Raw genomic sequence first — 12017 nt, 5'->3', positions numbered from 1 at the left:
CCACGGACTGACTGGCGGCGGCGTTGACTCCAGACCACGGACTGACTGGCGGCGGCGTTGACTCCAGACCACGGACTGACTGGCGGCGGCGTTGACTCCAGACCACGGACTGACTGGCGGCAGCGTTAACTCCAGACCACGGACTGACTGGCGGTGGCGTTGACTCCAGACCACGGACTGACTGGCGGCGGCGTTGACTCCAGACCACGGACTGACTGGCAGTGGCGTTGACTCCAGACCACGGACTGACTGGCGGCGGCGTTGACTCCAGACCACGGACTGACTGGCGGTGGCGTTGACTCCAGACTACGGACTGACTGGCGGCGGCGTTGACTCCAGACCACGGACTGACTGGCGGCAGCGTTTGTCCTGGATTACAGACTGACTGGCGACAGCGTTGTATACAAGTATGCACTGAATCATAGTATGCAGTGTGTTGTTTTTTTTCCCCGCATGCTGTGAAAAAAAGCTTTTGGTGCAAAATTGCGCAACAAAGGACTCTGTTTGCACTAAAGCGCGCGCTGAAATGCATGATTTCACATGGAAAATCTAAAACATATGGGACTAAGCTCGCTGGCCCGCCTACCCAAACATTGCGATCCCGGGACTGCATTGATGTGAGCAGTCCTACTTGCAAGAAAGTACAGTAAAAAGCGCCGCACGCCTTGCATAGCACATATACGTTACGCCATTCTTCATAATTAGACTTCTTGCAGACATAACACGGAAATTATCATAGCAGCAGAAAACCAACAGCTGAAAAATCCACGTGGTCCATCTGGTGTCCTCTTCTGTTAGTTATCACTTAGGAGAGATGTATGCTTGTCCCAAGTAGCTTGATTTATTGGTGATTTTCCAGCCACGTCTGCTGGGAGTCTGTTCCAAGTGTCTACTACTCCTTCAGTAGGATAATATTTGCCGATGTTGCTTCTGATTTTTTTTCCCCCGAGTAATCTCAGATTGTGCCCCCTTGCACTAGTTTATAACTTCCTAATAAAACACTTCCGCTCCTGAAACTTATTATACCTCTATCATTATTTACCCCCTGTGATGATATCCTCCATATATGTACAGCAGATGTGCAAGGGTTTTTTGTGATGCGGGCTTGAGAACTGAGCCTACTGCATACACAGCGGGTGTTGGTGTCTTTGACAACTGATATACAATCATAATGGCTGCGATCAGTAAAAACTCTGATTGCAGTCCTTAACCATTTAATTTAACCTCTTAATGACCAATTGTATAAGATACGCGGTTACTAAGGTGTAAATAAGTAAAAACATGCCAGGCTAGTCTAAGGCTGGCATTGGAGTCCCATGTTGGCAAGACATGGGGCTCTGCTGTCTACTGACAGTCCGGCTCCTGCTCTAATGACTGGGAGCAGAGAGACTGGTTTAACCCCTTACATAGCATGCTCAATAGCAATAAGAACATGTAAGCGGGTAACAGGGGGAGCCATTGGCACCCTGCAATATGATCTCTGGGTGCTGATCCGTCTCTATGGCAGCCAATGGCCTGATCAAGGCCTCTATCTGCCAGGCATACTAGCCTTCGACAAGGCCTGACTGCTGAGCTGTCATAAGTACACCACACCGCACTACATAAGTAGTGCAGTATAGTATACCAGTGATCGAGTGATCACATCTTTAAGTTCCCTGGAGGGACAAAAAAATGTGTTAAAGTTTAGGAAAAAAAAAACTTACACTGATTGTTAAAAAGACCAAAACATACCCTAGAAGGAGTTTTCATAATCAAATGAGATTTGTGATTGTAAAGTTGATGTAAATGATTATAATATCAGAGCTATTTATTGTGGAAAACTGACCCCTTGATGGGAAGCTCTAGTACCCTGTTGTACCGCCTCTAGCTTGGATACAAGATGTGATACAGGCGGGCATGGAGGCTCTTGTACTTTGTTGTACCGCCTCTAGCTTGGATACAAGATGTGATACGGGGGGCATGGAGGCTCTAGTACCCTGTTGTACCGCCTCTAGCTTGGATACAAGATGTGATATGGGCAGGCATGGAGGCTCTAGTACCCTGTTGTACTGCCTCTAGCTTGGATACCAGATGTGATACAGGTGGCCATGTAGGTAAACAGGTTCTGTATGGTATCCTGTGGTATAGGTTCACATTTGCTGTAACTGAGCCTCTAGATCGTGCAAACTCGTAGGCTGTCAAAGTTGTCGTCCCAGATGGTTCCATACACGTTCTATTGGTGATAAATCTCGTAATGGAGCAGGCCATGGAAGTGTAACAATGTCGGTGCACATTCCTGTGACCCCCTTGTTGTGTGCAGCTGAGCATGGAAGCTTGGAAGCCCTGCCATGAGCTGTCATTGTCCCTCCTACCACTACTAGGGGTGACCAACTGTCATATGCAATGGCCCAGTAGACCATCACACCAGCAGTGGGGACAGTGTGCCGCTCCACAGTGAAGGCAGGATTTTGTGTCTGGACACCCCTAGGTCTCCAGACACAAACATGGGTGTAGCCCATGACCAAACGAAACCTGTATTCGTTGCTTTAAGATAAAATTTAAGATAAAATTTAATAAAAGCAACCAAAAAGTCACATGCACACTGAAATAGTACCACTAGAAACTACAGATCATCCTGCAAAAAATGAGTCTTCATGTATGGAAAAATCTAAACGTTATGGTGATCAGAGGATGGTGACAAAGTATTCTTTTGTTTTTTAAAAATTATATTTTAGTTTTTAAAAGTAGTACAACAAAAAAACTATATCAATTTGGACGGCCATAATCATACTGAGCCACAGAATAAAGGTAACACCGAATTTTTGCTTCACTTTGTATGCAGTAAAACAAGAGTTGCCCAAAAATGGTGCAGTTGGATTATATCTATTTCACCCGATTTATACAAGTTTTGTCAGTACATTATATAGTACATTAAATGGTACCATTACATACCAAATACCACGTATGCTATAAAAAACAAGCCCGCAGACAGCTATGTTGATAAAAAATTTGAAAAGTTAAGATTTTTTCTTTTTTTTGCAAGTGGATAGGAGAAAACAAAAATGAAAAAACAAAAAATGCCCCTGTCTTCAAGGGGTAAAAGGTTTAGATAATTTTCTCCTTTCCCTTCTTTCCTTCAGGCTATACAAATTAAGTTTGTTTAGTCTTTCCTGAAGTTTTGTTCTTGAGACCTTCCACCATCTTTGTAGTCTGTCTTTGGGCTCGTTTCAATTTACTAGTACCTTTCTGTAGATGAGGTCTCTAGAAGTGAACACTGTATATCAGATGGTCTTACCAGAGCTCTATACAGTGGGATCACAATCTCCCTCCTTCTACTGGTCATACCTCTAGCTGTGCAGCCGAGCATCCTGCTTGTTGTCCCTGCTGCCTGACCGTATTGTCAGCTCATTTAGAAGCTGTCAGAAATCAGAACCCATAAAATCACTTGTCTATATTCAAACATTCAACGGTATCCACACAGTGTTCACACCCCTCAAAACAGATCCCACCAAGCCAAGCATTTTATCATTACATCCTTAAAAACAACTTTTTGAATTTTGACTCCGAGTTGTACCTTCAGATACAAGACACAGCAATAGGGACCAGATTCACATTGAGCTTTGTAAATCTTTATGTAGACACCTTTTGAGCAAGAGTTCATAATAGCCAATCACATATGGATAAATAATATAATCGCATACAAATGCTAAATAGATTACTTCCTTTTCATTCGGAAAGGCTCAATAGAGGATTTTCATTCCTTCATCTTGCAGATAATTAACAAAGACTTGAATCTTTCATTAACATATTCTGAATCCACTATAGAATACCTAGACCTAATACTAGACCACAAGAAAGAAGCAGATCATTACAAAAACCTTCTTTAAACATGTGGACAGCAATAGTCTCTTAAATAGTATAAGCTTTAAAAATAGTTAAATAACATCCCATAAGGCTAATTTACTCAGAAAGAATAGAAAGTCTGTGGGCCCATCTTCAGCTAGTGAGTGGAGATTAGCAGACTTTTCAAATTTTTGGTTCAGCCGCTTCAATTAATTTCTTCAAAAAGGTCGGTTCAGTCCGAATTAGTATGAACCAAACAGAAAGTTAATAAAAACCCCTAAAACTAGTATAGAACAATGGTGGTGCTGGTGTCTTAGGTTCAAATTTGACCAAGGACAACATCTGTATGGAATTGGAAAACCTAGGACTCCATCACCACAAGGCATCAGCGCTAACCACTGAGCCAACATGCTTCTTCCTTCTTGGAAGGAGGAGAAGAACAAGAAGAAGAAACACAAAAACAATATATAAACTCCATGCAGATGTTGTCCTTGATCAGATTTGAAGCTTTAAAGGGGTTGTCCCGCGGCAGCAAGTGGGTCTATACACTTCTGTATGCCCATATTAATGCACTTTGTAATATACATTGTGCATTAATTATGAGCCATACAGAAGTTATAAAAAGTTTTATACTTACCTGCTCCGTTGCTAGCGTCCTCGTCTCCATGGTGCCGACTAATTTTCGCCCTCCGATGGCCAAATTGGCCGTGCTTGCGCAGTCCAGGTCTTCTCCTGTTCTCTATGGGGCTCCGTGTAGCTCCGTGTAGCTCCGCCCCGTCACGTGCCGATTCCAGCCAATCAGGAGGCTGGAATCGGCAGTGGACCGCACAGAAGAGCTGCGGTCCACGGAGGCAGAGGATCCCGGCGGCCATCTTCACAGGTAAGTATAGAAGTCACCGGAGCGCGGGGATTAAGGTAAGCGCTCCGGTGAGCTTTCTGTACGTCCCTGCATCGGGGTTGTCTCGCGCCGAACGGGGGGGGGGGGGTTGGAAAAAAAAAAAACCCGTTTCGGCGCGGGACAACCCCTTTAACTCTACTGCTGCAAACTTAACACTGCTAACGACTGCTGCTTCTTATTCCTCCTCTACTTTCTTCCTACTCCGGAGGAAGAGAAGAACAAGAAGAAATACAAACACAGGGAGAACATACAAACTCCATGCAGATCTTGTCCTTATTTCTCTTTTTTCCTCATCCTGCTTTTGCCTTCAGAAGATGACAAGGAGAAGAAACATATCTCCTCCCTTGAAAGAAGAAGAGGCATGGTGGTGACTGGTTGGCACTGTTGTCTTGTAGTCCTAGGTTCAAGTCTGACAAAGGACCACATCTGCATAGAGTTTGTATGTTGCTTTTATGTTGTACACTAGTTTTAAGCCTGTCTCAGACACAACGATTATCGCTCAAAAGATGTCTTTTGAGCGATAAAAGTTGTGTGCATTTACAGGGCAAGGTGATTGCTCAAATGTTGCTTTGAGTGGGGTATGCAGAAGACAAGCTGGGCCGCTTATCTTCTGCATCCAGCTGTTCTCTGCTTGGAGCGCTCAGAGCACTCAGGGGGTATACAGCTGAGCGCTCAGAGTGGGGTATGCAGAACACAGTTGGACTGCTATGTTCTTCATACCCCGCCTGTGTTCACGGAGCGAGATACAGCTGAAACAATAGTATCAGCTGTATCCCGCTATGAATTTCTGATAAGGCTGATGATTGTCTTTCAGCATGCTGAAAGACAACGATGAGTGACTGGTTAACGAAAACTGCATGATGTCAGTGCGGTTGCACACAACGATTATCACTCAAAAGACGGCTTTTGAGCGATTTTTGAGAGAGAATTGTTGTGTCTAAATCAGCCTTTAGGGAATTTTTTGAATTTCTGGTTTGGCAGAAACAATCAACTGATGCCCAGGTTCTCACTGAACTGAATTTTTATTAAATTTCGCCCCAAATTTGAATTCCACAGGTTGGGTTCACTCATCTCTGCAAGTGAGCAGTGATGGCGCTCAGACGTCAGCTGGCTAGTTCTAGTGATGGTTGGGGGTCTCAGCAGCTGGACCCTCAGAGATCCAAACTTCTGATGTGTCCATATGATATGTCAAAAGTTTTTAGAGCTCACAGTTACACTTTAATTTATTAGTCAGCTGCCCGGACATCATCACCAGCGGGCTTCTCTGCTGCAACACAGTCCAGACGGTTTTTCTGCTATTTAATTTAGAACAATAGTGATTAATTTTAGAAGAAAACATTTCAAAGTGATTAAAAATGGTGTGGATAAATGAAAATATAACTCCTGTTTATTGGGTTATACTTTGCATTTAACCATTTTAGGTACCCTTCTCCCGAGTTGCACGCGCTTTTGTTTTTTGTTAGATAAAGCTGTTAACTGAAATGTGAGCATGTAAAATAGAAGTCGTATGCTGGACTTCATCTTCCTAGAGAGCTTGTCATGTTCAAGTAGTGGTGGGGAGATGACACATTGTTTGGCTCTTCTATCAACCAATTCTCTTCACATGATTCCATTAAAAAGCTTCATCTTGGATGTTGCAGCAATAACTAAGAGTCTACTGTCTCTGTTTTATTAAACAAGGAAGTTTTTAGACCAAACTAGAATAAAGGACCTCAATATAGTGTCCCCTTTATATCACCAGCACTATGTATACAAAGAATGGGGGAATAGTTTGCAGAATTAAAACTTAACATATTAAATATGCACGAAAAGCGTATTATAATAAATACTATAACATACCGCCTCACAAATAAATAAGCACATGTACCAGGTGTACGGGATAAGTAATTGTATACAACAATCCCTTAAACCTTAATTATGCACATATAAGGCCTGCTGCACACGACTGGGCAGGATTCGGCATGCGGGAGCCCGCAGCGGAATCCGACCCTGTGCAAGGTCAGCTTCCACGCGTAGCTTCGATTTCTTCTTCTTTTCTGTATTGTGGATGGTCCGCACGGTGAGCTGTCAGACACGCACAGTACAGATTTTTTATTTTCTAAACCCCTGCTTCTCCCATGTCGCTGCCTAGTGATGACACGGAATCCGTGACTTTTCCGCAATGTCAGTTGTGGAAGGGCTGTGGGTTTGACGGCTTCCATTGACTTCAATGGAAGCCATCCGCACGGGATCCGCTTAAAAATAGAGCGTGCTGCAATTTTTTTTTTCCTTTACGATCGAAAAATCACAATTGATTTGCACACCGGATTCCGCAATACAAATATGCCAGTGTGCAGCCGGCCTAACATAGAAAATCAGAACCAATCAGATGATAATTTTCAAGTTCAAATGGTGTCACTTGCGGATTCCAAATCTGTTATCCTGATATTACTTGAACAAAAATGACAACAGTATGACAGGAGGAACAAAAGAGAGATCTATCTCTGACTCTAATGTTCCCCATAGACTACTATGCCCTACAAACAGAGGGTAGCCGTCCTGACAAGAGCGACACTGTTGAGTGACCCTAATAGCGCCTAATGTGTCCAAATGTTTGGACACATTATACGACCTATCACACTGTAGGAACAGGGTCTCTATAAATGGGGTCATTCTATTTGGTCACTCTTGTCAGGATGAATTCCTCCTATTATGATGTTGGAATTTTTTGTTTGACTAATATTAGGTAAACAGATTTGGAATCCTCAAGTGTCACTATCTGAATTTGGAAATTATCATTTGATTGGTGAAATTGTTCTGATTTTCTATGTTATATGCACATAGTTAAGGTTTAAGTGATTGTTGTATACATTTACCTTACTTATACACCTGGTACATGTGCTTATTTATCTATGAAGTGGTGTGCTAAAGTATTTAAATACCCTTTATTTTAGTGCACATTTAATAAATGTCAAGTTTTAATATCGCAAAGGACGTTTTTAGGTAAGCTGAGCTGGGAATTTGAATACTTGACATTTTGCCTATAGTTCTAACAGCAAGTTAATGCTGCTCTAAAAATGGGATTTCAACCTAAGGGCCATATTCATTTTGAGCTGTTTTCTTGCAAAAGTCAGATGAGCAATGTTGGTAAATAAAATCACAGTTTGCATTCCTTAAAGGGGTTGTCCCGCGGCAGCAAGTGGGGTTATACACTTCTGTATAGCCATATTAATGCACTTTGTAATATACATCGTGCATTAAATATGAGCCATACAGAAGTTATTCACTTACCTCCTCCGGTGCTGGCGTCCTCGTCTCCATGGCGCCGACTAATGCTGTCTTCTCCTTCCATTAGACGCGCTTGCGCTGTGCGGTCTTCTGCTCTGTTGAATGGGGCCGCTCCGGCGTGCTCGAATGCGCAGACCAGCTCTCCGGCGCGAGCACACCGGAGCGGCCCCATTCAACAGAGCAGAAGACCGCACAGCACAAGCGCGTCTAATGGAAGGAGGAGACAGCGTTAGTCGGCGCCATGGAGACGAGGATGCCAGCACCGGAGCAGGTAAGTGTATAACTTCTGTATGGCTCATATTTAATGCACGATGTATATTACAAAGTGCATTAAAGGGGTTGTCTCGAGGAAGCAGTGAAATTTTTTTTTTGCCCAGTCCCCCTAATTAAGCATACATTACTAAGCCCCCCTGTAAATGACTTTTCTAGCTGGTTTGTACTTACAGTTCCAGCGTTTCAGCAACTTATAAAAAGTTTCCCCAAGATGGCCGCCGGCTCTTTTCCCGTCGCTTGCTGTAGCCCGACGTGCGCGCTCCCGAGACGCTACCAGCTGTGTCTCCCTGACAACCAGACGCCCCGCAGCCGCCGACCGGACCCCGGGATTGAACGCGGCCGACCAGTCACCCACCGCCAGGCAGCAGGTAACCGGTGCTAGGCCCCGGCTCCCCCGCGCTACGCCCCGGCTCCCCCGCGCTACGCCCCGGCTCCCCTGCGCTACGCCCCGGGGCCCAGCGGTACGCCCCGGGGCCCAGCGGTCGGCTCCGGGGCCCAGCGGTACGCCCCGGGGCCACAGCGGTAGGTTCCGGGGCCCAGCGGTAGGCTCCGGGGCCCAGCGGTAGGCCCCGGGGCCACAGCGGTAGGCTCCGGGGCCACAGCGGTAGGCCCCGGGGCCACAGCGGCAGTCAGTCACGCGTCACCCCCGTCAGTCCGTCACCCATCACTTACCTGGGCGGCTGGGCTGGGCTGGGCGGCTCTGCTGGGCGGCTGGGCGGCTTCTCGGCACGGCTGTCCGGCTCTGCACCTTCCTCTAAGAGAGGATGGTAGCAGAATGGCCGCTCCAGCGCGCTCCCGAGAAGATACAGCTCGTCTGCGCATGCGCAGAAGAGCTGTAGCGGCGAGCACACTGAAGCGGCTCGTGCTCAGAGCAGAGGACCGGACTGCGCAAGCGCGTCTAAAAAAGCAAGCCGCCAGCGAATTTAGACGGAACCATGGAGACGAGGACGCTAGCAACGGAGCAGGTAAGTGAATAACTTCTGTATGGCTCATAATTAATGCACGATGTATATTACAAAGTGCATTAATATGGCCATACAGAAGTGCTTAACCCCACTTGATTTCGCGAGACAACCCCTTTAATATGGCCATACAGAAGTGTATAACCCCACTTGCTGCTGCGGGACAACCCCTTTAACATAGTTTTCTGGGACTTTTTAATATTGATTATCTATCCATAGGATAGGTCAACTTTTGATTGGTGGGGTCCAACTACTGCCCCCACCCACCCCCCGATTACCTGTATGAAGGCACCCCTGTAGTTGGGCATGTGCCATGGCCTCTTCTTCAGGCCGGTGATGTCATGTTCATTAGGCATCGTCTTTCTACAAGTTTGCCTTCAGCTGTCGGAAGCTGTAAATGGATGACTGAAGCCAGTGGCGCCTGATGAAACATGTTGACTATAATGGGTTCCGTTCTGTTTCTGACATTTTACCTGAAAAAAATAGTGCCGCTGTTTTTCTTTCTGTACTTGTGATGGAATCTCTGGATGGAAATGTGAACAGAGCCTAATATGTCCTGTATAAGTCGTGCAGTTTGGAATATCTCTTACAGCTCGTCATGTTTAGTTTGTGGTGGTAAATAACCCATCATTCTGCATCCTTCAGACCTGTAGCGTTATGTCTGTGTTGTCATAGTCTGCTGTCTGAACCATCATGATAACAGCTGGAGAATTGTTACAATTTTGCAACTTCCATTTAGATCATGTGATAATCCTTATGAGAGGATACAAAATGTCTAGGCTTCCCAAGATGTATCATCCGATTGCTATTGATGTGTAACCTGAGTTCTCCTTGGCTAAAAATACATTTGGTGCAGGAAATATTGAACAACATACTTGACAGTTTGCTTCACAGTGAGACAGGCAGATTCTTCTGGCTGCAATTTGCTTCTGTATTGTCATTGTGTTAGGTATGTAATTAATGAATATCCCTGGCCGTGGATTGGCCGTAGAGTACGTGCCTGGTGATGCTAGACACAGTTAGGTTTGGCCACGTCACAGTCCTTGCACTTGCAAAACCTGATACTAGCACTGAAGCGAAAAGAGTAATGATCATGCGGGGGGAATCAATGCTATTCTACCATTCCACTGTCAAAAATGATTTCTAAATCTGGAATTAACAACATGAAAAAGGACAACCCATCAAATGGTGAGTACAACGTGAACTCCACACTGGGGAGATGCAGGATCTCCGGGGACGGTTGGTAATCTTGATGCAAGTATTTCAGGTATTGTTCCCTATCATCAGATTATATTTCTACAGAAAGTAAGGACAGGAAACATTTGTTGTTGGCTTCTTGTGGTGAATGCGTCTGTTTGTAATTATTATACACTTATTAATATTTATTAGTTTACTGAATGTGCAGCTTTACTGAAATAATCACCCCATCTCTGGTGAGTCCTGGAGGCCGTCTGAGGACAGGGATAAAAGGGCCTTTTTACTTCCTGTTGTGTTAGCTAGATAACCATTTTTTTCTACAGTGCCAGTAAATGCCATATTCTTGTTTTATTTTTTCTTGAGAATTCATAAATTACCACAACCTAAATATATTGACTGTTAGTCTTACTAAAATATGAAAAACTGTGATATCTAATACTACACTCTGTCAAAAAAATAAATCAAGCCCCTAGAAGGAGTTGTCGGTTTTCTGCAAAACCCGGCATGCAGTTACATCTCGGGCAGATATGCAAATGATGTGAGTTGTGGCGTGATTAGATGAGCGGTTTGGTCACCGGAGGCCCTAAAAATGGTTCCATCTTTGGCCTATGAAAGGCTCCCAGAGGCTACTTGTGTGTAGGGGCCTCTTCTTCCGCTTGTGTAGAACTTGTTGACCACTAGATGACTCAACAACGCAATCAAAGAGATTTTGCCCAATTAAAGTGTTTGAGAGAGGACACATTTTCGGAATATGAGAAGCTGGATGGTTGTATTGATTAATTGCCCACCGCGTGGGCCGTTCTGACCAGAATGTTAGATGTTGGGCCCAGTGGATGTGTGAGGGCATGCAGACAAGGCTCTTGACAGACCACCAGTACAGAGGATTATCTGATCATCTGCAAACCATGGGCAGGTCCAACTGTTTCGTTGCCCACCACCTAGAGACAGGTGGCATCATTGTTACAGGCCCCTGTGTCTGTTGGAACCTATTTTAGGCACTTGGCTGAAGGACATTTGATTTCATGGCGCCTATTGCATGTAGTGCCTTTGACAACCATCGTTGCCTCTGTTTCAGTGGTGTTGTGAATGAGGAAACTGGACTGCTATGGAGTGGATCCGAATTGTCTTCAGTGATTAATCCAGGTTTCGTTTGGGCACTGACAAAGACTGTGTTTGTAACTGGAGACCTAGGGGTGAGTGCCTCTATCCTGTCTTTATTTTGCAGTGGCACACTGCCCCCACTGCGGTTGTGGTGGTCTGGGGGGCCATCACATATGACACTTAGTCCCCCCTAGTAGTGGCACAAGGGACAATGACAGCTCAGCGATATGTTCAGGACATCCTGCAGCCACATGTGTTCCTCTCTTGGCAGGACTTCCAAGGGGCATTTTCCAGCAGGATAATATGCGGCCTCACACAGCGAGGCTGTCACAGGAATGTCTGCGCATCATTGCCACACTTCTATGGCCTGCGCTGTCACCAGATTTATCACCAATAGAAAATGTATGGGATCAACTGGAAAGCCCACTTTGACCGCCTATGGGTTTCCACAATCTAGAAGCTCAATCACAGCAAATGTGGATCGCTCTGTTGCAGGA

General features: G+C 45.1%; 1 protein-coding gene across 2 annotated transcripts in view; it reads left to right on the top strand.

The window, feature by feature from the left end:
- The window catches only part of PRKAR2B (protein kinase cAMP-dependent type II regulatory subunit beta), a 106693-nt gene that overhangs the window by 6959 nt on the left and 87717 nt on the right, over positions 1 to 12017 (top strand). The window contains exon 1 of one of the 2 annotated variants that reach the window (XM_066591939.1): positions 10369 to 10410. The exons of the other annotated variant lie outside the window; for it this stretch is intronic. Within the exon in view, the coding sequence (XP_066448036.1) occupies positions 10386 to 10410 (25 nt within the window). The 5' untranslated portion in view covers positions 10369 to 10385. Of the gene's footprint in view, positions 1 to 10368; positions 10411 to 12017 lie in introns of those variants that run through there. 2 annotated transcript variants of the gene reach the window in all.

Source organism: Eleutherodactylus coqui, chromosome 2, assembly GCF_035609145.1.
Source record: "Eleutherodactylus coqui strain aEleCoq1 chromosome 2, aEleCoq1.hap1, whole genome shotgun sequence".
Lineage (NCBI taxonomy): Eukaryota > Metazoa > Chordata > Amphibia > Anura > Eleutherodactylidae > Eleutherodactylus > Eleutherodactylus coqui.
The sequence above is the reverse complement of the archived record's forward strand: the minus strand, read 5'-3'. Positions and strand labels throughout refer to the sequence as shown.